Source organism: Miniopterus schreibersii, assembly GCF_964146895.1.
Source record: "Miniopterus schreibersii genome assembly, chromosome: 4".
Taxonomy (NCBI): domain Eukaryota; kingdom Metazoa; phylum Chordata; class Mammalia; order Chiroptera; family Miniopteridae; genus Miniopterus; species Miniopterus schreibersii.
Genome location: NC_138105.1, coordinates 52,427,682 through 52,455,185, shown reverse-complemented (window position 1 = coordinate 52,455,185; position 27,504 = coordinate 52,427,682). Strand labels below are relative to the sequence as shown.

The 27,504-nt window shown below is 35.0% G+C and overlaps 1 protein-coding gene across 3 annotated transcripts in view; it reads left to right on the top strand.

Annotated features, from left to right (window-relative positions):
* The window catches only part of ETFDH (electron transfer flavoprotein dehydrogenase), a 37,455-nt gene that overhangs the window by 2,035 nt on the left and 7,916 nt on the right, over positions 1–27,504 (top strand). For 2 of the 3 annotated variants that reach the window (XR_013998592.1, XM_081134195.1), the window contains exons 2-12: positions 5,719–5,859; positions 6,267–6,496; positions 8,165–8,246; positions 8,679–8,797; positions 10,675–10,752; positions 15,597–15,743; positions 16,868–17,008; positions 18,216–18,359; positions 21,303–21,471; positions 26,471–26,653; positions 26,936–27,157. Coding sequence is in view for 2 of the 3 variants with exons in the window: in XM_081134195.1 (XP_080990321.1) it covers positions 5,719–5,859; positions 6,267–6,496; positions 8,165–8,246; positions 8,679–8,797; positions 10,675–10,752; positions 15,597–15,743; positions 16,868–17,008; positions 18,216–18,359; positions 21,303–21,471; positions 26,471–26,653; positions 26,936–27,157 (1,656 nt within the window). In the remaining variant the exon portion in view is untranslated. Of the gene's footprint in view, positions 1–5,718; positions 5,860–6,266; positions 6,497–8,164; positions 8,247–8,678; positions 8,798–10,674; positions 10,753–15,596; positions 15,764–16,851; positions 17,009–18,215; positions 18,360–21,302; positions 21,472–26,470; positions 26,654–26,935; positions 27,158–27,504 lie in introns of all 3 variants that reach the window. The other variant, XM_081134194.1, reaches the window with a different exon arrangement.

Here is a 27,504-nt window from a genome sequence, read left to right as displayed (position 1 = left end):
TGCATTTTCAAAGAGAGAAAAGTAATTTACTTGCCAACTTAAGAGTGATTATCAAAAACAGATTTTTAGTGTTTAAAAGGCTTTTAGCATTGTCACTCCAAATCTCTTGCCCTTCTACATGCATCATAATCTTTAATTATTGATTGTCTGGTTCCAGATTTTTACTTCTGTAAAAATATATATATGTGTGCGGATGGATGGATGGATGGATGGATGGATGGATGGATGGATGGATGGATGGATGGATGGATAGGCAGACAGACAGACAGACAGATAGACAGATGGTAGATTTTACTGGAGAGCTCTGGCCAGGTGGCTAAGTTGGTTGGCCTTGGGCGGGTAAGGGAAGAAACAATCGATGTTTCTCTCTCTCTCTCCCCAAAATCAATAAACATATCCTCAGATGAAGATTTTTAAAAATTATTTTATTGGAAAGAATAAAACATAAAAACATATTAATTCTGCAATTGGGTTTAAAGAATAAAAATAATTATCCTGTGCCAGGTTGTCATCTCTCCGTTAATTAGAAAAGAAATAAAGGAAGAAAACAACTTGTTTCACCACAGCTCAGGTTCTATCACTTCAGATATCATTTCAAATCCACTGTAGCCTTAGAACTTGATTGATGATGGAAGAATTGAGACTCAGCTTGGCTGGGATCATCTTAATTTCTATTTATCTACTGTAAATGGGGATTGTAGCTGCTCCAAAAATCTCATAAGGTCATGAAGGATAAGATGTGGAAAATTGAAATGGAAAATTCTTAACTCTTCAGTATGTCTATGAAAATGTAAACTTTATTATATATAGGGGGGACAAAAGTAGGTTTACAGTTGTAAGCATTCGAAACAATTTATTCTTGTATTATTATTTTCCATACAAACACCTGTAAACCTACTTTTGCCCAACCTTGTATTCCAGATCCATGCTAAGGTCTTGGTTGATCTTTACTATTTATTTGTTATAGTCCATATTTAGAAAAGTGTTCATTTGCAGATAGATGCTTCATTATAAGAGACAAGTTAAAAATTAGAGAAGTCCTCATTATTATTATTGCTCTATAACTCAGGAATTAGTTTTAGGAAATTAAACCAGAGATTTGCATGTTCCTGGACAGCTGAAGTTTTAACTAGGAAGTTCCTGTCCAATTAACAAATATATTAGCTACTTGCTTTGTGTAAGACATATACTAGATCCTACACCATAGTATTTCCAAGGCAGAAATGGACCATAAACTTCAGAGCTGATGTGATTAAGGAAGAGTTAATTAACTTGCTGAAAGTTTTATTGCTATTAATGAATTCAGACACAAGGTAGACAGACTCCAAAGCCTTTGCACTTAACCACTCAATTTTTACATGTTGCCCTTTTTTATGTTTGTTTTTAGTTAATAAACTTTATTTTGCTCAGTTTTTAATTAAGTTGTTTGTTTTCTTGTTGAGTTTTATGAATTCTTTGTATATTTTGGATACCAGCCCTTTATCAACTACATATTTTGCAGATATTTTCTCCACTCTATGAATTGTCTTTTCATTCCCTCATGTTGGTCTTTTATTACTTCTGATTTATAACTCTAGCTTGCCTTTACACAAAGAATGACACTAAAAAAAGCATTAGGCTATTTTATAAAACCATGGATGAATCATAAAGGAATATTATAATGAAGGAGAGTATAAAAAGGACTGTCTGATATTCAACCAACAAATATTTATACCTGTAAATATTAGGCTAAGAGTGGAATTTAGCATATAACAAGGAAAAGACAAATACTTAGGACTATGCTATCTATTGATAGCATACAGATAATTAAACAAGACATTTATGTTTATGTCATTTCTGGTCATATAGATGTTTTAAATTTTTAGTCAAATGATTTAATGATTTTTGAGATTTTTCTACATACTTAGAAAAACCTTTCCAAATCCAAGATTCTTAAAAAAAAAAAAAAAATTCCAGTGTTTTCCCCATAATCTTTTGTATGTGATTATAAATGTTCTTTTTTAATAACAGGTTTATTAAGATATGTTACATACCATACAGTTCACACCATCCGAAATGTACATTTTAATGGTTTTTAGTGTATTCACAGAGTTGTGCAACCACTACCACAGTCTATTTTAGAATATGTTCATCACTCCAAATAGAAACCCCATCCATACTCATTAGCAGTCACTCCCCAATCCCTCCAGCACCAGACAACAACTAATCTACTTTCTGTCTCTATAAATTAGTCTATTCTGGATATTTAATGTACATGGACTCGTAACGTGGGTTTTTTGTGGCTGGCTTCTTTCATTTAGCATAATATTTTCAAGGTTCATCCATGTTCTAGCATATGTCACTAAATTTCTTTTCACTGCTGAATGGTATGCCATTGTATGGATATATCACTTTTTATTTATCAATTCACTAATGAACGTTTGAGTTGTTTTCACTTTTTGGCCATTATGAATAATGTAACTGTGAATATTTGTGTACAAGGTTTTGTGTAGACATATGTTTTTATTTATCTTAGGTATATACTTAGGAGTGAGTCATATGGAAACTCTATGTTTAACATTTTGAGGAACAGCCAGACTGTTTTCCAAAGTGGCTGTACCATTTAACATTCCCACTAGCAGTATTCAAGGATTCCAGTTCCACCACATGCTCATTATCACTTGCTATTATCTGCCTTATTGATTACAGCCATCCTAGTGGATATAAAGTTCCTAGTGGATATAAAATGGTAACTTGTTATAGTTTTTATTTGTATTTTCCTGATGGTTAATGATGTTGAGCATCTTTTCATGTGCTTATTGGCCATTTGCATATCTCCTTTGGAGAAATGTCTATTTAGAGTCTTTGATTTTAATTTGGTTGTTTTATTTATTATCAGAAATGAGTTCTTTATATATGCTAGATATAAGTCCCTTATCAGATATATGATTTGCAAATGTTTTCTCCCATTTCATGGGTTATCTTTTTACTTTCTTGATAGTATTCTTTGAAGCACAAAAGATTTTAATTTTGATGAAGTACAGCTTATCTGTTTTCTCTTTTATTGCTTCTGTTTTTGGTGTCATGCTAAGAAACCATTGTTCCAAGGTAACAAAAATTTGTATCCATGTGTTGTTGTTTTTTGAAAATTATATAGTTTTAACTCTTATACTTAGGTCTTTGATCCTTTTTAAGTTAACTTTGTATCATCATAATCTTTATTTAATTTTTTATTTTGAAATAACTTTAGATTTACGGAAGAGTTGAAAAGATAGCACCAAGTTCCCACATACTTTTTGCCCAGATTAACTTCTTACATAACAATAGTATAATTATCAAAACTAAGAAATTAATATTGATACAATACTTTTAACTAAACTATATACAGACTTTATTCAGATTTCCTTTTTCTATTCCAGGATCCAATCCAGGGCACCACATTGCTTTTAGTTGTCATTTCTCCTTAGTCTACTTCAGTGACAGTTTTTCTGCCTTCTCTCATGACCTTGACACTTTCAGTGTAGACTGGCCAGGCATTTTGTGGAATGCCCTCAATCTGAATTTTTCTGATGCTTTCTCGTGATTAGACTGAGGTTGTAGATTTGGCAGAAATATACCACAGAGGTGAAGAGCCCTTCCATCATATCACGTCATATCATATCCCATCTTATCATATCAGGAGTATGTGACACCAGTATGTCTTATTGCTGGCAGTGTTAAACTTGAGCACTTATTTAAAGTGTCTGTCATATTTCTCCACTGTAAAGTTAATATTCTTCTCTTTCCTTACTCTACTAATTGGAAGTGAGTCACTAAGTATTGCCCACACTCAGAAGAAGGAGAAATCAAATAATTTTGGGCTATATCTCCATTGTCTTTTATACTTTGACTTTCTCTGTTAAAATCATTGACCAAATGGAATTCATTTTGCTATATGGAGAGAGATACTTTTTCCGAAATGACTTTCTACCTATGTCTGCACCATTTAATGAGTAACCAACCATCTCTTCTCCCTAATTTGAAATGGCATTGTTATCATATACTAAATCCTTATGCTATTGTCTGTTTCTGAACTCTTTATTCTGTACCTTTGATCATTCTATTCATACTCCATAACAGACTTCTAATTATAATAGCTCCAAATATAAGAGGTGTGTGTGTGTTGTTATTGTTTTTAATATGTCTTTATTGGTTTCAGAGAGAGGAAGGGAAAGGGAGAGAGAGATAGAAACATCAGTGATGAGAGAGTCATTGATTGGCTGCTTCCTGCATGTCCTCTGCTGGGGGTCGAGCCCGAAACACAGGCATGTGCCCTGACCAGGAGTCGAACCTTGATTTCCTGGATCCTAGGTCGATGCTCAACCGCTGAGCCATGCCAACTGGGCCAAATATAAGTTTTTATATTTGTCAGGGCTAGCCCCAGAAGAGGAGTTTCTGTCCTTCTTTAATGATGGGAAGGATTATTGAAGAGAAGAATACCAGAGAAGGGTGTCGGAAATTGGAAATACGGAGGAGGGGAGAGTATCAAATGGAGGAATGTCCCTAGAAAGATGGGAGGGATAATCTACCTCATCCAAGTGGAAGGATTCATCTAAGTGAGGAAAAAGACATCTCGTATTATAACCTGAGAGAATGAGCAAAGGACGGACACAAATACAGATTATGTTAGAGGTTGCTGCCAAGGAATTGAGAAAGTTCCCACCTAATTCATTTTGTCTTCCTATGAGATTTGATAGGCTAGGTTATTTGCTCCAGGTGAGGGAGGAAGGAGGAGATGGAGTTGAAGGTTTAAGGACAACAGAGGTTTAACGAACTTTCTTGCAGATAAATCTTTCCTACTTCATTTATTTCCATAAAATTCTTTTTGCTAACTCAGATTATGTATACATTTTTAGGCTGTCAGAAAATATTGCCATATATGAGAATAAACTTAATTTAAAAAGAAGCTGATTATAAAACCCACTTTGTCCCAACATAATCATTAATACTGCCCCTTATTACTCTCAAAAGTAGTTTGGATTATAAATTCTATGGTCATCTTACTTATAGGTTAAGCTTGACATGAGCTAAATTGAATAAATTAGTTTATTAAATACTTTAAAATATACTTTGAAAACATTGCTTTATGAGAAAAAGCTCACTGAATTGCCCAGCCAGGCATGGCTTAGCAGTTGAGTATTGACCTAGAATCCAGGAGATTGCTGTTCAATTCCTGGTCAGGGCACATGCCCCAGTTGCATGCAAGAGGCAGCCTATCAGTGACAACTCTCTCATCATTGATGTTTTATCTCTCTCTCTCCCTCTCCCTTCCTCTCTCTGAAATTAATAAAGATTTTTTTTTTTTTTTTTTTTTAAAGTTAACTGAGTCGTTCATCTAGGAAAGAGTACAGCCTGTTTCAGTTCGTCCCAACTAACAGCACTACAGCATAGATCCAACTATTCAAGGAATGTTTACAGCTTTGATAGGGTCCTAATATAAACAGTTTCCAAATAGAAGGCATCATGTGTAATCATGCAGTCTTTGGTCTTGAAGGCACCTTAGAGATCACCTGTGACCCTTTACTTTTTTGGATGAGGAAACAAATCAAGTGATTTGTTTAAGGTCTTAGGGCTAATTAATAGAAACTGACCAGAAAAACAGCCCTGATCCCCCACCCTAGATTTTTTGTTAATATTTTTTCAGTCTACTTCTGAGGAAAACTAATTGGAAAGAAAATAATGTTCATAATTTTTGTGCAGCATACCGGTGCTTTCATGCCTTAAAAATTAAGAAAAAGCATCTACCTCTTCGTGCTACAAGATGGGCTTCAACCTCGGCTGTACCTCAGATTACTACCCACTATACTATTTACCCCCGGGACAAGGACAAACGGTGGGAAGGTGAGTAAGAATCTGTGTAAATCCTCAGACTTCAGAGATGCTTTGTATCATTTTGTAGAAGGAAATATTTTTCATGGTAGTGTAAAATCATGTAATATTACACAGATTTTTTAAATCTGTTTCATATCAATATTTATAAAAGTATTTGCTGAATTTATAATAATAAATCTCAAAGCCAAAAGTTGGTTTATGGAAGCTAAAATAAAACATGCACTGAAGCAGAAGTAAGAGAACATCCAGCTAATACAGTAATATACTTAGTACAATTCTCATGAAAAGCAGAGGGTCAATTTCTATAAATAGTAATGTTCTAGAGCATAGTGGGTATTTATAAGCCAGCATGTGATTTTATCAGGTCATATTCATCCCAGACTTTTATGTATTTTTTAACCTTTTTTTCCTCCCAGGAGTGAGCATGGAGAGGTTTGCAGAAGAAGCGGATGTAGTCATAGTTGGTGCAGGCCCTGCAGGGCTCTCTGCTGCTGTTCGGCTAAAGCAGCTGGCTGCTAAACATGAAAAGGACATCCGTGTGTGTCTAGTGGAGAAAGCTGCTCAAATAGGAGCTCATACTCTCTCAGGGGCTTGCCTTGATCCACGCGCTTTTGAAGAACTGTTCCCAGACTGGAAGGAGAAGGGAGTATGAAAAATTGGTTTTTATGAAAAGTCTAATCTTTATTTTATCTCTATTTCCAAATTACTGGAATATGGGAAACGCTTTTCATGTAATTCTATCTTCTAAAGGATTATTATTGATGTTTTTATTTAAAAAGGGCAAAAATTAAATCTTACCAAATATAGTTATAATCTTAAGATATTAACTCATTTTTATATAATGCCTTCTACATGTTGTATTTATGTACTGGGTTTATGAGAAGGCATTATCTTCAGAAGATCTTTGAATATTTGTACCAAATAAAATACAGCATTTTAATTTTGAGGGTATTTCCTAACTTTTTCCATAGGTATTTATATCATTGTTCTTAATAAAGTGTTCTCTAAATTTCCTGGGACATTGCAGTATCTAGAGCCAAAGAGGATAATCTAATCTAACTTTCTAAAGCAATGAATTGTGGTCACCTATACCTAAGCAGAAAAGGTACTGACTGGTATGATAAAGAGAACCAAGTGCTAGTTATACTGCTCCTGTAATTGTATGACCTTGGTTAAAGTTTTACACTCTATATATTTCAATTTTTTCTTATGTAAGATGGGTTATATTATATCTATCCTACCTTTAAGGTTAGAATATTTAGTATCTATGAATATAATTTATAAACATTTTATAAATATTTCTGTATTCTTTCCATATGGAGTAAATAAATTCCAAAAATTTAATTTCTGCTGTTCTTTCTCAAATATCAAGCTCCTTTAAAATATAATACTTTAATAATGCCTAATCAACTTTCTCTTTTCACTATTTTTTTACATCAGAAATAAATGTCATTGAATGATTATTAACATAATATCAATTCTAATAGAGAGAAAAAGTTTTTCACATCAAAGCACTATATAGCTAGGCAGAAACAATCCATTACATACATGTTAACTATCTTCATCTAAAGGAAAAATAAAACTTATCTTATGTTTTCATCAAGCAGGAAGTTACAACTTGGAGCAAGCTCCTAGGCTAAACTCCCACAGACAGGGAGACAGGGAGCCATCCTCCTTGACATTCACATTTCAAAGATGTCTCCAAGTTCCCCAAGGAAGACAGTCCTGGAATGAAAAACTGGCTTATTTGAATTTTAAAAAGATTCCCATACATCTTGAAGAGACAAAGAATTCACAGTCCAAGTTTTCTAAAGAAAATGATGAAAGAAAATTGAGGAGAGTAGTTCCCTTTTTAAAAAAATATATATATATATTTTTTATTGTTGACAGTATTACAGATATCCCCTATCCCCCCCCCTTTGCCCCTCTTCACCCAGCCCCTGCCCCATTGTAGGCCTTCACCACACTATTGTCTGTCCATGGGCTATGTATATATGTAGATAAGTTCTTTGGTTAATCTCTTCCCGCCCACCTCCCCTTCCCTCTGAGATTCATCAGTCAGTCTGTTCCATGCTTCTATGTTTCTGGATCTGTTTTGTTCGTCAGTTTATTATTATGTTCATTAGATTTCCACATATAGTGAGAGTATGTGATATTTGTCTTTCTCTGACTGGCTTATTTCACTTAGGATGATAATCTCCAGATCCTTCCATGTTGTCCCTTTACTTTTTGATACAGTTTTTTGTTTTTTATTTGTATTTACCCTTCAAATACGAACTAAAAACTTCCTTTTCTTTCCTTATTTTATTTCTAGGCTCCACTTAACACTCCTGTAAAAGAAGATAGGTTTGCAATTTTAACAGAGAAGTCTAGAATTCCTGTGCCAATTCTTCCAGGTAAGATATGATAAATAATCATAGAATTATGGAATTCTATAGCTGGAAGGAACTACATTTCATCTGGTGAAATTTTGTCCTTTTACAGATGAGAAAGCTGAGGCCCAGAGATTTGTAGACCTTACCCAGAGTTACTCAGCTAGCTTATGGGAAAGCAGGACTGGACTGAAAGCAGTTTTTTTGTCTTCCAGTCTAGTATTGAGATAGCCTCGTAAGCCAACTAGGAATTTTGAATTTAATGCTGTAATGTTGTTTTAATTTAATAATTAGAACCCTAGACCAAAATTATAGGAAATAAGTTGAAATTGTGACCATAAGGGATGTATATTTATGCAGAAATATACATTGATTAGAATTTTTAAATTAAGTATTTGTTTTTGAGATGCTTTATCAATAAAAAGTCAGATTTGTGAATTAAGCATTTATTTGTAGGTCTTCCAATGAATAATCATGGCAATTACATTGTACGCTTGGGACATTTAGTAAGCTGGATGGGAGAGCAAGCAGAAGCCCTTGGTGTTGAAGTATACCCTGGTTATGCTGCTGCTGAGGTTTGTATAGTTTTGTTTTGCGTTTAATATTTATAGAAAGTAATGTTTTTCTTCTAAATATAAACAAAGAATGGAACAGAGGTAAAGAAATAAATATTTTAGAAAAGCCATAGGATTTTAGAATTGTAAGATTAGAAGGAATCTTAGATCTAATTCAAAGAATTGCTTGAATTCCTTATATTGTACCCACGTCAAATGATGGTCCAACTTATGATTGAACCCCATCAGGGATGAAAAGATCTCCATCTTTTTATTTGGTAATGGATTGTTAGTAATGTTTTTTTCCTCATATTGAATAGAAATTTATTTAATATTTTATATTACATAGAACAAATCTGTGTCCTCTTCCAATTGGAAAGAAACCTTTCATTTATAGTTATGCTCTGCTCTCTCTTCCTCCTTACCTTCACTCTTGCATTTTCTCTTTCCCGGGTTAAATATTCTCAGTTCTTTGAATCATGTTGCATAGCTTGAGTTCCTTCAGTATTCTCATCGCCCCATCTGAATACATTGCTCTTTTACCCCTTTATAAGGTGGCATCCAGAAGGAATACACTACTTCAAGCCTGGGGTGGCGTTGGGCTGTTACCTTCCTCATTCTGGAAAATGTTCTTCTATTCTCTCAAAGGAACTCTTTTGGCAACCATATCATACTGTTGATATTCACTATGTATTATTGGGGAAATTATTAAAAATAAAATCTGCCAACTGAGAAAAATAACCTCTACAAATTATAAAAAGAATAAAAACAGTTTTATTATTGAATGAGCATTAAACCAAGATTGCAGTGCATGTCACTGGGAGCCTGCTAGGGAGATCACCAAGGCAGAAACCTCATCCTTTTTTACATAGCCAGGCAGATACAATCTATTACATACATGTTGTCTGTATCCAAAGGAAAAATTAACTTCTTGTGACAAGCAGGAAGTTAGAACTTGGAGCCAAGCACCCATCCCAGATTTCCACAGAGACAGGAAGACAGAACACCATCCTCCTTCATGTTCACATTTCAAATATGTCCGCTTGGCCTCCAAGAAACACATTTCTGAGATGCAGATTTGGTGGTGGGAGTCTCATTTAGCTTTTAAAATGATTCACATATATCTCAGAGAATGAGTTTACAGTTACACTTTCTAAAGGATTTGCTGAAAGAATCTTATTTTGGCACCAGGGAAAATTCAAAATAATTTTGTATTTGTTTTTACCCTTACAGTATGTAAGTCAAATAAAAACTTATAGGTCCCTGTATTATACTTGCTGCTACTAATTTGTTTTTCCAGCCCATACACATGCATTTGGTGTTTTGGGCCCAAGGTGGGGCGTTACATTTCTCCTGGTTAAAATGTTCTTAGGATGACAAATAGGTGGTGTGTAGGATTCATGATTTTCAGTTTTTAAGTGCACACTTTTACATTCTCTAGTACCTCTTCTTTTCCTCACTTCTTTAAAGATCATTATCAATAGATTAATGATGTCAATTTTTTGGGACTCTGAGCCAGACTTCAGTTCTAGTTCATAGCTACATTCTACTGTTGATTCATTTTCAAAGTATCAAATAAAACATATCCCTTTTTTTTAATATTCACTGCTGCTCACCCATTTTACCTTTCCATTCCTGTGCTTTCTGTTGTGTGATTCTAGTGTACATTTTGTGCTTTTTTATCCAAAGAGCATGTTCCTCCAGAGAGGAAACAGAAGCAGAGTAACCTATTTCTCATCCTTAGAAGTATACTTTTGACCAGTTTTTCCCCTTTTTTCTTGTTCCAGAAATAAACTTTCATCAGCTTCAGGCTGTGATCAACCTCTGTTTTGTTTGTTGTTATGTTACAGGTCATTATGAATCCTAAGGTGGTAACAAAATGTTTTCTTTCATTTTAGGTCCTTTTTCATGAAGACGGTAGTGTAAAAGGAATTGCCACTAACGATGTAGGCATACAAAAGGATGGTGCACCAAAGGTAAACGTTTTAATAATTATGTGCTTAGCAAACTGACCAAAAAAAAGGTCAATTTAAACTTATTTTTTAGTCTTGCCACAAACTGCTAAGTGTATGTTAGAATATAATTATTAATTTAGAATTTTTTTTACATTAAAAAAATATAAAAGTGTCTTTGAACTAAATATCATTTAGGCAAGTAGATATAACATATTTAAGAATAATTTTTCAAAAGATCAAAACATGCCCTGGCTGGTGTGGCTTAGTTGGTTGGGCATTATGCCCATGCACCAAGAGGTCACCCGTTTGATTCCCAGTCAGGGCACCTGCCAGGGTTGCAGGCTCAATCCCCAGTAGGTGGGGGGCGCGCAGGAGGCAGCCAAGAGAGTTGTTTCTCTCTCATCAATGTTTTCTCTCTTCCTCTCACTCTCATATTCTTTATAAAACATGTATCAAAGATTTTATTTCACTCATTAATTAATGAGGGAATCAGTAAGATATTACAACCATGTCAAAGACTATTCAAGAAACATACACATATGTAGGTTATCAATCAACTGCATTACCACCCACACAATTTTCATTTCTATAGACAAGAATCATTTGCACTGCTGTCTAATACTAATAGAGTCTTTGGCTTGATTTTAATATATTTTGGTAAATAGAAAACTGATTGCCTTCCTCTCATTCAAATATAAGCCTGGATGGTTTTTAGGTTTTTGCAACTTGTATTTTTTAATTTGCAAAAGAAAAACTCTTAGGACATGGATTTTACACTCTAACTTCCTTGGAAAGGAAAAGGAAAATATACTTTGCTTTTTTATAATAACAAGAACAAAATACAAATTAACATCTCAATAAATTTATGTGTGTTTACTTGTTAAGTGTCTTAATTTCTCAACTAGTTTATAAGCCCCATGGTGGAAGAGATCATGGAGGGTTACTCCAATACCTAGCATGGCCCCAGGTAGTGTTAGGTCCTCAGTGAATATTTTTAAACTCATAGTTGATCCTTCTCTCTGCCATTTTTTAACAGAATTGGGAATCTCTTCTAGAGCCTTCTCTAGCAGATCTTTTGTTTCTCACTACTTTTTGCTTAGAAATCAAGTGGCAAAGCTGTCTAGCTTTAGCTACTTCATTGCTTCTTCTAGTGGTTTGACTGGCTAAATCAGTGTCATGAGGTCTTGAGACTCAGCATGTCCCATAGTTAGGGCCCAAAAATCTGTTTTTTAACAAGTCCCCAGGGATTCTGGTGCATGGCCAGGTTTGCAAACAAACTGTTATCTCATATTACTTCTCATAATGATAAAAGAATATTATTTTCTTATTCTTTTTTTTTAATCCTCACCCGAGGATATGTTTATTGATTTTAGAGAGAGGAAGAGAGAGAGAAACATCAATCAATTGCCTCCCATAAGTACCCCCACCACAGATCAAACCAGCAACATTTTTGGTATATGGGACGACACTCCAACCAACTGAGCCACCGGTTCAGGGCTATTTTTTTCTTATGGTTATTTTTTTCTATGCTGTGATTATTTTATAATTTAATTATAAATTATATTTTATTTTTAAAATATGTTTAATATTACAACAAAATTGAAGCACACAAACTATCATTCTGATATTTCATTTTCTGTGTGTTCTCATATTTGTTCAAATACATATTTTTGTGTTCTATGCTTTATATTTGTAAAAAACATTTATATTTTATATATTGTATTTATATAGCTATAAAAGCATAGACAACTACAGTGGAGTCTTAACAATTTAAGCTCCAAAATCTCAGTTTTTAAAATAGATATTTTAGAACCACAAGTTTGGAGCAAGAAGACCAAGAATTCTGTTTACTCTGTTGTTCCATTCTCTGTTTAACCCACTGTAGGTAGGCTCTCTTCCCTGCCATTTCTCTCTCTTCTCTTACGTCCTTACTAGGCGGCACTGACCCAAGTGAATAATTTCTTCCTTGTTGAAACACTTTCTTGACTTGGCTCTTACCACCACCTTCTCTTGGCTTTACTTGTGTTTCACCGGCCCCTCCTCCTGTTGCCTTGCTTGCTTTTCTTCTTCCTGTTCTTTAAATAAATTTGGAGGCTCTGGGGCCCAGTGTTAAGTCCTCTGTCTACATTTTCTCCTTGGTGACTGCATCCAGTCATATGGCTTTAACTACCTTTTCTGACTCCCAGAATCATATGTTCACCTGCTTATTTAATACTTCTCCTAAGTCTAGTAGTCATCTTATTGTAAAAATTCTGACTTGGACATGTTTAAGTTTCAGAGGTTAGTTAAGTAGTTTACCCAATGTCAGACAGCTGTTAAGTAGTCAGGCTGGGGTTTGCATGTAGGCACTGTGGCTCCAGGGCCTGTCCTTGAACACTAAGGGGCATGCTTCCTCTAAGAGAAAACAGAAATATACTAAGTAATATTTTAGTTCATTAAAATCAAATTGTTTTATAATTGGTACCAGGAAACTTTATGTCCATCTAAAAGCAAATAGAATTGGACCTTCATTTTTTAAAAATTGTAATGATTTCTTAAAATAGTGAAAAAAATCAGAAAGAAATCTAGATTACACCCAGTTCTTTCTTTTATGCTCTTAATCACATTTTGTTATTATATACTCAGGTATTTATATAATGCTTGCCTCTATGACTAGCCTGATGGAAAGGGACATGTCTTTTTTTATTCATCTCTATATTCCCAATGCCTAACAGAACTGAGAACATTGTAGGTGTTCATTTAATATTTCTTGAATCAAAAAGATGCTGAAAATAGTAGTCGGGAGATGCAAATTAAAATTGCAGTGAGTTATTCCTACACTTGGCAAAAATGTAAAAGGAACAGTTATATCTAGGGAAAAGGGTCTTTTTATACACTGTTGATGGAAATATTAATTGCTTCAGCCTTTTTAGAAGGCAGTCTGGTAATACCTGGTAAAATAAAAATAGGCGTGCCCTTTGGCGAACAGTGCCAGTCCTCAGAATCTATCTTATAGGAATAAAAGCACCAATATTAAAAGGATACATACACACACAGACACATACAGACACACACGGGTGTGTTTTATAACATTGTTTATTGTTGCAAATAAACTGATAACAGAGTGAATGGCAATTACCCATTAGCTGAATAGCTGAATAACCTATGATATTTCCACATGAACTACTACCCAGCCAATAAAGAGAAAGATTTGAGCTATACAGTGACTTGAAAAGATTCCCAGGAAATATTAAGTGAGAAAGGTAAGATACACAAAAGTTTGTATTATATGATCCTATGTTTGTAAAATAAACCCCAAAAAAGTTTAAATGTATATGGATCTTAATATGTGTCTGTGAATCTGTATATATATATTTGGGTAAAACCGTACATGCCAGGTTGTTAACATGGTTTAGGGATGAGTGGATGTGATGAGAGGAAGGAGACCACAAAATAAAAAGGTACTGAGTAAAGTTACTTATAGGATGTATGTGTATATGCAGTATACATGCATGTATATATATGACATGAATAAACACTGTACAAGAAAAAATAGAAGTTACCAATCAACATGTAAAAGATGTTCAAACTCTCTAATAACCATTATTAAAATAAATCTAATATTTCATTATTTAATAAAGATATTAAATTAATAATGAAATAATTCTCACCATTTAGACTGAAAACATTTAGCACCAAGGATATTCATTTGAGCAGTGCTTATAATAGTGAAACACTGGAACAACCTACATGTCCAACTGTTGAGAATTGGTTGAAAAATTAAGGGAATCTATTCAAGCATTAAAAATGAATGCTTTAGCTCAGATGGCGTGGCTCAGCAGATGAGCATCAACCTATGACCCGGGAGATCAAGGTTCGATTCCTGGTCAGGGCACATGCCCAGGTTGCGGGCTCGACCCCGGGGTTTGGGGGACGTGCAGGAGGCAGCTGATCAATGACTGTCTCATCATTGATGTTTCTCTCTCTCCCCTCTGAAATCAATAAAGACTTTTTTTTTTTTAAATGAATGCTTTATTTGGTATATATTGCCTTAGGTAAATCCTTTATGATATAATGTGAAAACAGTTACAAAACAGTTTGTCGGTATAAACCTATGTTTTGTGTGAATGTGCCTGCATACACACATACATGCAAACATGTGAATAGAGAAATATCAGGAAAGATATATTTCATGAGACTTTCCTGATTATTCTGTATTTCTTTATTCAGTAACTTTATTGAGTACCTACCATGTGCTAGACATAAGTGCAAAATATAGACAGCAAAATAGAGAGATAAGACTTTAATTGTAGCTTTTTTCCCCCTTGGAAAAAACATTTCAGTTTTACAATATCCATTCAGCAATAGAGAACAAGTAAAATTAAAGTGAAGAAGGCAAGTAGCTGAAGAATATATTTAGTATGATCCTGTTTGTGTTAGAAGGATATAAATAGGCTCTGTTTTTTATTCATGGAAATTTTCTGGCATGAAAATTTCACAAGAAAGCTATTAATATTGTTTTTCGCTTCAAATAATGGGACTGGAAAGTCAGGAACAGGAGGAAATGGCCTTTCATTTTTACTTTATATTTATTTGTAGAGAATTTATTTTGGCATAAGCATGCTTTATTTGTTGTTTTAATTCTTATAAACTTGCCCGTTCCATCAAGTACTTTTGAAGTAAAAAGAATATATATATAAAACAAAGACACAAGATATACTATTAAATTTAAATTAGATTCCACTTATAACAGTACTTAGTTTTATTTCTAATATATTTTCACTGTCTCTTCTATACTTGAATCATAGTTCAATTCAAAACTGACCAGAATGTGAATATTTTTTAAATTGTCAAATGTTGCAATTTAACATGTTTTTATTTTTTAGACAACATTTGAGAGAGGACTAGAACTACATGCCAAAGTTACAATTTTTGCAGAGGGTTGCCATGGACATCTAGCCAAGCAACTGTATAAGAAGTTTGATTTGAGAGCTAATTGTGAACCCCAAACCTACGGAATTGGACTAAAGGAGGTATCCTGGGTTTTTCTTTGGTAATTTTTATGTTAAAAGTTGGAGCTTTAAATTTATTTGTATTATAATTTAATTGTAATGTTTATTTAATTTTACAGTTATATTTTTCATTGACTTGAAGTGTTCATTATGACTGAAAATATTTAGGATATTTTTCAAAAGGCTAGAAAATATAACAAATCAAAATTTATTATTATCTAAATTACATCTGCATGTTGTGGTTGGTTTATCAAATATTGCTGAAAGGAGTTTTGAACTTAAAAATATTTGTAACATTAATTTTTCTTCATTGTAATGCCTTCTCCCATAATAGTATTGGGCCTGTTATTCATATGCTAGTTGCAGGATGACCACATCCTACAAGAACTGTTTATTCAGAATTGTAATGTGAAGATAATTTAGTTTATGAAACATGGTATAATGACATGAAACCTAAAATTTAGTTAGGTTAAGTATTGTATATTTTCTCAATTTATTCAATCTCTAGACTATTTTTTCAAACTTCAGGTGTATTAGAATGTAAAAGTTTCATTATATCCTATTGTGTAAATTTATTTTTAGGGTAAAAGCTCAGAAAGGTTTAAGTTCTCTTTCTAACTAGATTCATTATATTGTGAATAAGGGCTTAATGGTTTTGGTAGATTGTACATAATATTACCTGATTTTTAGACAATCTCTCAGATGGAAATTGTTTAAAATTTAAAACTATTCTAAAAAATAGGTTGAGTAATTTGCTTCGTATGAGGAGGGGGCTGTGCAAGAAAGAGTAAAATATTTTATTGAAGAATAACAGAGTGTTCACCCAGATTAAGACAGAATGTTAACAACACCCCGGAAATTTCCCTCATCTCTTCTATGGTGTTTCCTAGAATCGCATGAAAGCCTTATTGATTTGAACATCTAATTAATGTCTTAAAGTGTTGATAACATTTCTGACCTTTTTCTTAACTCTGGTTCATCATGCTGCAGTTTGGTATAATTTTGAGATTTGAAGTACTTTTTTTGTGTTTCTCTTGTTACAGTTTTTTACTTGTAATTTTCATAAATAAGACAAACTTTGCAAGTTTTATACAGTGTAGTGACATAAAAAATTTAAATAATACTCTAGGACTTTTTTTTTTAAGCTATGGATTATTGATGAAAAGAAGTGGAAACCTGGGAGAGTAGATCACACTGTTGGCTGGCCCTTGGACAGACACACTTATGGAGGCTCTTTCCTCTATCATTTAAATGAAGGGGAACCCTTGGTAGCCCTTGGTTTTGTGGTAAGTATATGCCCGTTTTGGAAAGTTCTATTAGAGTCACTGGATCATCAGGGTTATAAAACTAGGGTTTTTAATCTGGAGAATGTAAAATGCTTTTTACTTAAAGCTTATGTTCTAATGTAATCAATATATAAAGTGCTTATGATTATTATAGACATTAAGTCTACTTAAACACACATAGCTTTAGTAATAGTAGCCACTATGTGCCAGGCAGTGTGCTTGATATTTCACAGGGAGCTCTAAGTTTCATAAAATCCTATGAAGGTGTCTCCTTATTTACTAATGGGAAAACTGAAGTACAAACAAGTTAAACAACTTTCTCAAATACACCCACTGAATGACAGGCAGCTTCACACTTGAACCTATCTGACTTCAAAGCCCATTTCCACTATGGCATGCTGTCCCTGAAAATTCAGTCAGCATAGGTTTGAACTTAGAATGTTTTAAAAGCATGAGCATTTCTCTTTTTTGGCCACTTAACACTTTTAGTAAATTATATCTTAAACATCACAAGGAACAGAAAAATAATATTACTTTCTGCACCTTGGAATTGGTGGCAGCTTTATTATTTAATGTCTTGGATTAAACCTGCAGATGAGCCATTGTTAAATTTAAGTGGTTTTTGAAACCAGACAAGTGTTCAGCGCATCACGTTTGTGTCGTTATTCTAGTGACTTAATCTTTTCAAAGCAAAATAGGCATGGTTATTAATTTTGGCACTATGGTAATGCCTTTAAATGTAACCTCTAATATGTCTTGTCTCTTTTTTTTTCTAAGTGTGATTACATCCTATTTCTTCATTTTTGCCTCAGTAGTACTGTATATCCTTATTTATTTGTAGAGTTGGTATTGATAAGTTAATAATAGTCACAACTCCTTTTATAGAAACCCAATGTGACACCTTCAAATATTTTTCTAGTATGAATTTTGATATATATATATGTATTTATTAATATGTTCCATATTTTTAATTTTTCTGATTATAAACACAAGGTATCCTTTTGTTTACAAATTTTCCAAAAGGATTTTATTTAGTTATTTATTTAAATTTAGGTTACTATATATATTTCTCACTAAGTACTTTGAGTATAAGAAACTTAATGTACATATTTTCTAATAAAAATTGCTCACATTTTAGCTTGATATAATTTGAAATAAAAATATCTACTTGCATAAATATATAAAATTTAAATATAAAAATTTTAAGGTTGGTCTCGACTATCAAAATCCATACCTGAGTCCATTTAGAGAGTTCCAGAGATGGAAACACCATCCCAGCATTCAGCCAACATTGGAAGGCGGGAAAAGGATTGCATATGGAGCCAGAGCTCTCAATGAAGGTGGCTTTCAGGTAACTCCCCTAACTTTTTTATTCCTTATTTATGTATTGTAAATTCAGCATTGAAAATGTTATAAATTTAAATAAAGAATAGAAATCACCTCATAGTGAAAAATTTAGGTAATTAAGCAAATTGCCAAATGTTTATAAGATTATCACTCTGTAGTTAAATAAATTATACCATGAATTTAGTTTTAGGAATATATTGATTTCTAGAGGCAAATTTATAGGCTTTTTTTGTTTGTTTTTAACCAGAAAGTTAAAATTATGTAATCCAAGATGTTGCCCTTTATTCTTTAGCTGCCAGGAAACTCAAAGGCAAATTTAGTTTTCAGCAAAGGTAATCAATTCATCCCAACTACCTAGTAACATCCATGCTTTTTAAGTGGCCTCTGTTAAGCTTTTACCCTTACTTGTCCAATTTTAGTGTATGTTCAAAATAAATCTTAAAATATGCAGTCAGTGTGTTAAATGTATACTAATTGAACAATGAAATAATACCTAAATAACTAACTATGATAAAAGCTGTTAGTACTATTGTAGAAATAGTATTAGGTAGGTAGGTAAAATGATATTTTTAAAAATCTGCTCTAAAACTAATACCAAGTGCTTTGGAGCAAGTTACTTAACTTCTCTGGCCTTAAGGGATCATCTATAAAATAAAAATGATCCCTTCTGTCTCTAGTATTCTAGGAATCTAGAACTATTTTAGAAATTGGGTATCTTTAAAAAAAATTGTTGTAAAAGTAACAGATAAAAGAAAAATGGGGGTGGCAGTAGTTTACTTTGTTTCTAGGGTACTAATTTGTTTGCAACAAATATTTATTAAATTGCATAATTATGTCCAAGCTCATTAAACTCTTTTGAATGATGTCCACAATACCTAGTATCAGTGTAATTCTACTGTTTTTAATTTATAGTATAAAGGGTTTGGTATTTTCAATAGTGCATACAGATTCTCATTTTAAAACATTTGCCTTGTAAGCACACATCTCAGATGGTTTTTAGATTGGCAGGAAGAGATGACCACACACCCACACTTTTTACTTAAATTTTCCAATTTAATTATTTGAAGATTCAGAAACTTATTTTCAGTTAGTTTTGAAGACCCATAAGCAATAATTCAGAACATTCCATTTTATTTTGATCTAACATATATTACATGACTTTATTTTTATTTTGCTTCAGTCTATACACAAAACTCACCCTTTCCTGATAGGTTTCTAATTATTTGCAGCCCTAGTTTAATGAATGTCCCAGAATACATTTCTGAGCACAACTTTTCCTTGGTCCCTAGTTTCTTAAAATATCCAGTGCCAGTAACGCTGCCCACAAAGGGTAGGATCCTTCCAGAACTTAAAAAAACACCAGTTTTCATTGGTCCGTAAGATTTTTATTCTTAGGACTTAAGCACCAATTTGGGAGAATTTACTAACAATCCACATCCTATCTTCCGGTTCTTGAATCAGAATTAGTGTTAGCAAAGCCACAGCCTTACTTGAGAAAAGTTTGTCATTATCCGTTTTTCGCCATTATCTGTTTTCAGCTGACAGCATTCCAGAGAGTCCTTTACCCGTACTGTCCACTCTGTGATCCTGATGTAATGCTCTTTTCTCTCGGTGGTTCTGACCTTGGGTTTGGTCCGAGAACCATAGTCATAAATTCATCCCCATGTGTATTGTAAAAGGATGGGTACCCTGATCTTCTTTTATCAGCATTCTTCTGCCCCATTTTGCTTCTCACCACCTCTCCCTCAGTTAAAATTCTCTAATTGAAGTGACCTGTGGCCAGATTCCTAACCATGTCTTCTTGCAGCTGATGGCAGTAGTTTCCCCATTAACCCCATGTCCTCTGAGGCGCTTTCAGCACCGTCAGCTAAACTTTTACAGCCCACCACTTTCTTAACAAAGACCATCATTTACTTTTGGAAGCCCTTAGAAAAGAAAAAATGCAGGAGGAATGAACAACTCTGCCTTGGCTCGCTCTTCTTTCCTTTTCAAACTATAGATTAGAGTACATTTCTCATGCAAACAACCTATAATTTAGGTGCCACATTGTGGGGGTCTATATAGGTTTTTATTGGCTAAACCAAAAATATCACCAGCCTTTATTACATTGTTGTTGTTTTATCAGAAATGTATATTGAGGTCCAAACAACTATCTTAAAATTTATTTTGGAAATTCAACTTATTCTATTCTCAAGTTAATTAAAATGTTATTTAATGTAGTAGCTAATTGTAGCGATGCCATGATTAGAAAGTAAGTTTCCTCCTGCACACCGCCTACCTGGGGATCAAAGTAAGTTTCCATCCCTAGATATCAAAGTAAAATAAGAAGCATATGTAGAGATAAGATACTATCTTTTGTATATCATGTGTTACCCAGAATGCATGTAAAAGCAGATCACAGTGTAGATAATAAGTATACATAAAAACATTTTATTTAATATGTTAATCCTCTGGTCTTAAATCTGCCTCATGTAGGTTAGTCTTGGGGAGGGAGAAGGAAAAATTCTTTTTTTTTTTAAATATGTCTTTATTGATTTCAGAGAGGAAGAGAGAGGGAGAGAGAGAGAAACATCAATGATGAGTCATTGATCAGCTGCCTCCTGCACGCTTCCTACTGGGATGGAGCCCACAACCCGGGCATGTGCCCTGACAGAGAATCGAACCCCGATCTCCTGGATCCCAGGTCGATGCTAAACTGCTGAGCCATGCCGGTGGGGCGAAGGAAAAATTCTTAACAGAAAAAATAGTAATAGTTCTAATCCTCATTATAGGGGAGGGAAAAACACTGCCCTTGCTCTGATTTTTCTCCTTCAGTATATTCATTTCCTTTTTTAAAAAATGTTTCCATACATCTTTAGAAGACTTATTTAAGAGGCTATAATTTGGAATGGTCAGTTTTGCATGTTTAATTTGAGCTAACAATACACTTTAAATGTTTTTTTCACAGTCTATACCAAAACTCACCTTTCCTGGTGGTTTACTAATTGGTTGCAGCCCTGGTTTCATGAATGTTCCCAAGATCAAAGGTACCCACACAGCAATGAAGAGTGGAGTTTTGGCAGCAGAATCTGTTTTTAACCAACTAACTAGTGAAAATCTCCAATCAAAGACGATAGGTAAGAACTTCCTATTTAAAATATAAAAAATTGTCAGGTCTTTCATCAAAAAACATTGAAAAGAAGTTATTTAAACATACAAACAGTATATAGATAGCACATGAAAATAAATACAATTAAAAATCTTGAGATGTTTTTAATGTATATATTTCAATCAACATTAAAAGATATATATATCTTTTATATAGATATATATATATAAATGTGGCCCTTATATAGATATATATATATGTGGCCCTTTACACAAAGCATTAGGATGTATGCAGTGCAAAGAAAACTATATGGCCTAACTCTCAATAATTAGTCAGATTTTTACAGCAGTGTTTTGTTTTATTCACATCAAAAGTAGAATGCTACCAGTGGTGTCCCACCTACTTAGAAGTGATTTCAAGTTGGACAGTACTGTATTACATTACACACATGTAATATACACACTAAGACATCTCACAAATACTGAGGTGTCTTGTCTGAAACAGAAGAGCTGGGCCAACGGCAGAATCCAGCAGCACCATTCTTCGGCAGGCGTGTCAAGCAGGGCACAGGTGACCCTCCTGCTGTGGTTCCAAGGAATAGCTAGGCTTGGACCTCAGGAAACCCTTATCTAAAAAGACCCTAAGTGCTTCTCCACTTTTCTCAGAGTAAAAGCCAGAGTTCCCTCACCCCACTGATTTCATCTCTTTTTACTCTCATTTCAGCCACACAGGCTTCCTCACTAATGGGAACATGCTTGGCAGGTTCTCATGGTCCTTGCTCATGGCCAACTCCCTCCTTCACCTTTGCAAAATACCACTCTCACAGTGAATGCACCTGATTTTCAACAGACACATACAGAGCACTCTCAACACCCCCCACCCACCCCACACAGTTTTTTCCTATAATTTTTTCCACCTTTGACACACTACATAATTTATCAACTTTGTCTCTGTCTCCTGCCTCTTAGATGGAAAACCTGATTATGCCTTCAAATGTCTTTGTAGGAAGGAAGGCCTAGGGTATGGGAGAGGAAGGAGATAATATAGAACAGAAACAGCAAGATAGAGTGTGATGGTTGAGTAGTGGAATGTTTTTCTGATTTTCTTGCCAAGTATCTTTCCTTTTTGGACCACCTTATCATGTACACATAGTACCAAACATAAGATACTGGAGCAGGTAGATCACCAAAGACTAGATTAAGGATTAAAGCCTGAAGGAAAGGGAAGTGGAGCCAGAACAGGAAATAATGACTGGAAAGAACATAATCACTATGTAGTTCACAAAAATTTATAAGAACCAGTTTGTCCCATTAAAGATTAAATGCATGCACCAAGTTTTAGGTATTGTTATAATTTTCCAGGGCTGCACAACAAAGTACCACAAACTGGGTGGCTTAAAACAATAGAAAACTGAGTTCTAGAGGCTAACAGAAATTAAGGTGTTGGCAGGACCATACGCCCTATGTAGTCTCTGGGTGAATCCTTTCTTGCCTCTCCCCAGCTTCTGAAAGCCCCAGGCATTCACTTGATTTGTGACAGAATTAACTGCAACCTCTGCCTACATTTTTTAAAATATGTTTTTATTGATTTTAAGTAGAGGAAGGGAGAGGGAGAAGGGAGAAGGAAGAGGGGTAGAGAGATAGAAACATGGATGGGCTGCCTCCTGCACACCCCCTACTGGGGATCAAGCCTGCAACCAGGCATATACCCTGACTAGGAATTGAACCATTGACCTCTGGTTCATGGGTCGACACTCAACCACTGAGACACGCCAGTCAGGCTCTGCTTGCATCTTTACCTGTCTTCTGCCTGTGTCCCATAAGGACACCAGTTATTGGATCAAGGGTCCACTCTATTCCAGTATGACCTCATCTTAACTATTACATCTGCAACAACCCTATTCTGACCCATTTTTAAATACTGGGGGGGTTAGGACTTCAAAATATCTTTTTGGGGGGAACACAGTTCAACCCATAACAGAAGTGTTTCATTGATCAATTATAGATTTTTTTTACTTTTATAGGTAGCATAAACTCTTTTATCTTAAGCTTCCTTTTCAGGTTCACTAAATTTTGAAATTTAATGATCCATGCTACCAGTATAAGAAATCAAATTTGGAAGATGCCAACATTTATAAATGAAACAGTCTTTGTGTGGTCTTATGTCACCATCTGTTGTTTAAATTTTTTAATTTATCTTTATTGTTGAAAGTATTACAAATATCCCCCTTCCCCCCCCATTGATCCCATCCACCCTATACCCCTCCCCCAGGCCTTCGCCCTACTGTTGTCTGTGTCCATGGGTTATGCATATATGCATATAAATTCTTATGTTAATCCCCCCACCCCCACCTTCCCTCTAAGATTCATCAGTCTGTTCCATGCTTCTCTGTCTCTGTATCTGTTTTGTTCATTGGTTTATTTTGTCCATTAGATTCCACATATGAGTAAGATAACGTGACACTTGCCTTTCTCTGACTGGCTTCTTTTGCTTAGCATAATTCTTTCCAGGTCCCACTATGCTGTCTCAAAGGGTAAGGGATCCTTTGTTTTTACAGCTGCATAGTATTCTATTCAAATGTCTTGAGAAGATGCATTATATGATTTCAGTCTTCTTGAACTTGTACAGACTTGTTTTGTGTCCTAACATGTGGTCTTTGAGAATATCCCATGTGCACTTGAGAATGCCTATTCTGCAGCTTTGGAGTGGAATGTTCTATAAATGTAAATTTAATCCTCTGATATAATGTGTCATTTAAAGTCACTGTTTCCTTGTTGATTTTCTGTCTGGAAGAGCTATCCAGTAAAGTCAGTGGGGTGTTAAAGTCCACTATTATGACTGTGTTGCTGTTGATCTCTCCTTTGAAGTCCTCCAGAAGTTTTTTGTTGTTTTTCCCAGCCTGTGTCTTTCGTTCTGAGGTAGGTCTCTTGTAGACAGCATATATTTGGGTCTTGTTTTCTTATCCATTCAGCTACCCTATGTCTTTTGATTGGATCATTTAATCCATTTACATTTAAGGTTATTACTGATAGGTACTTATCGCCATTTTAAGTCTTTATGCCTATGTTTCTCATTCTCTGTTTCAATTTATTATTTATTACAGCAGTCCCTTTAACAGTTCTTGCAATGCTGGTTTGGTGGTGATAAATTCCTTTAGCCTTTTTGTGTCTGGGAAGCTCTTTATTTCACCATCCATTTTGAATGATAGCCTTACCAGATAGAGTATTCTTGGTTTCAGATCCTTGTTTTGCATTACCTTGAATACTTCGTGGCACTCCCTTCTGGCCTGTAGACTTTCTGATGAGAAATCAGCTGAGCCTATGGGAGCTCCTTTGTATGTAACAGATAGCTTTTCTCTTGCTGCCTTTAAGATTCTCTCTTTATCTTGCATTATTGACATTTTAATTATGATGTGTCTGGGCATGGGCTCTTTGGGTTCTTCTTGCTTGGGACTCTGTGCCTCCTGAACTTGTGACTTTTTCCTTCATCAGGTTAGGGAAGTTTTCTGCCATTATTTCTTAAACAGGTTCTCTACCCCTTGCTTACTTTCGACCTCTTCTGGCACTCCTATGATATGAATATTGTTACGTTTCATATTGTACCATAGCTCCCTTAAACTGTTCTCTTGTTTTTTGTTTTTTCTTTTTGGTCCTCTGATTGATTTTTTCTACCCTGTCTTCTAATTTGCTGATCTGATCCTCAGCTTCCCCTAATCTGCTATTTATTCCTTCCAATGTTTTTTTATTCCTGTCATTCTTAATTTCCTTCATAGTTTCTATATATTTTTTTCATGCTGTTGAGCATCTTTATGATGAGTATTCTGAACTCTGTATCTGATAGATTGCTTATCTCCATTTCATTTAGCTCTGCTTCTGGAGAATTCTTTTGCTCTTTCATTTGGGGCTTGTTTTTCTCTCTCCCCATTTTGGCTGCCTGTTTGGATTTGTTTCTATGGATTAGGTAGATTTGCTAGGACTCCCAGCACCTTTTGGATGTTCTCTGGTGCAGGCCAATGTCAGATGCTGTTTGTGACTGGGCTTGAGTACCCTATTTGTTTTCCACACTCTACAGCTTCTGGTTTCCTCTGCTGGGGCTGGGTGTATTTGGACAGGACCAAGATGTGCACCAAGGTCTGCTTTTCCAAGCCCTGGATCCAGAAGCAAATCAGGCAAAGACTCAAAGCAGTCTCTTAATGAGTCTCAGGCAGTAGAAACTCCACAGGGTGGGGTGGCTGATTATCAGTCTCTTACAGAACCTCAGGCTGTAGAAACTCTATGGGGTGGGACCAGAGGTTTTTCAGCAGGGTGGGGCAATTGCTTCCCCCCAAAGCAAAAGCAGCTTGGAAGGTAAATGTCTGCCTGAGTTAGATGTCCTCTGCAGTATGGGGGAATGATTCAGCACCGGGGTCCAGATGGGTGCCCTGAGATCTATTCTCCCGGCCAGCCCCCCTGGATTCTCCTCACACTGCTCTAGTCCACTCTGCCTTCTCTTTGCCAGAGCCCAAGGTGAGTGGTTGCACATGAAACTTTGTGCGTTGGCCCTTTACAAGGGTGCCTGCATTTCCAGCCGTCTTCTCTGGCAGACAGAACCCTGCTGCTCTTCACAGCCCAATGTTACGTGGGCACCTTTTAGTTCCGGTGCTCTGGGCTAGGGAGCCCAGCTGGGGGTTTAAACCCCAGAGTTTTCAGTGGGAAGCCCCCCATAGCCAGTCCTCTCATGCCTCTGCACTTCCTACCAGTCTCTATGTGGTCTCCACTTTTCATCCTTGGTTATGAGGGTGCTCCTCAGCTAGTCTTCAGTTGTAGTTGATTATTCAGGGTGGTTTTCCTATATTTTAGTTGTAATTCCAGTTTGGTCCTGGGAGTGTCAGTGTAGCTTCCACTCAATCTGCTACCATCTTGGATCTCTGTTTTTTAAATTTACGTAAGACTCACTCATTAGATATTTGAGTAGCTAAATATCCTGACAAAATATATTATACTCCTTGAAGCAATTTCACACTTAACATTTCATATTTTTAATACAAGGACTCCATGTACCTGAGTATGAGGACAATTTGAAGAAATCATGGGTGTGGAAAGAGCTATATTCTGTTAGAAATATAAGACCTTCCTGCCATGGATTCCTGGGTTTATATGGAGGGATGATTTACACCGGAATCTTTTACTGGATATTTAGAGGAATGGAGCCATGGACTCTAAAACATAAAGGTAATTCCAACATATTTGAGAGTATGAATGTTATAATCATTAAAAATTCACGAATGGGATCCATTAAGTAGTTGAGAAAGTGAACTTTTTTATTACTTTAATGTTTTAAGCTTGCTTTATTAATGACAAATTCAGTGTCTTTAAGTGAATAGTGTATTGTTATGTTATTATGAGAGTAAAGTCTTATTTCTTTGGTAGATTTTCAAGTTTTTATAAAAATGTTTTTTAAATTACTTTAAAATTAGTGTTGTATTTTTAAAATCTTCCTCAAAACTTTTGAAGGTTCTGACTCTGATCAGCTCAAGCCAGCCAAGGACTGCACACCTATTGAGTATCCGAAACCTGATGGACAGATTAGTTTTGACCTTTTGTCATCTGTGGCTCTGAGTGGTACTAATCATGAACATGACCAGCCAGCACATTTAACCTTAAAGGATGACAGTGTACCTGTAAATAGAAATCTGTCAATATATGACGGGCCTGAGCAGCGATTCTGCCCTGCAGGTCAGTGCTGTGATTTCCATTCATTCCTAAATACAAATATTTGCTTTAACCATGTAAGAAATAATGCTTCCATTGCTTGGAAATTGTAAATGACTCCTACATCCAGCTTCCTTTAGAAAACATTTTATGTTTCTTACTCTAACAATGTTAAATAGGGACTTTTTGTGAAGCATAATTCAGATGGCATTTCTCAAAAAAGGCCTTTCCATGCCTACCCTCTGACCAAGATAAGGCCTGTGGAACACCAAAGAATACTTCTTTCCACATTCACGACTTTAAAAAATAGTAATTTGTTATAGTTGCTTGCACACGCCCGCACACACATATACAAGGTATGTGTGTAGATG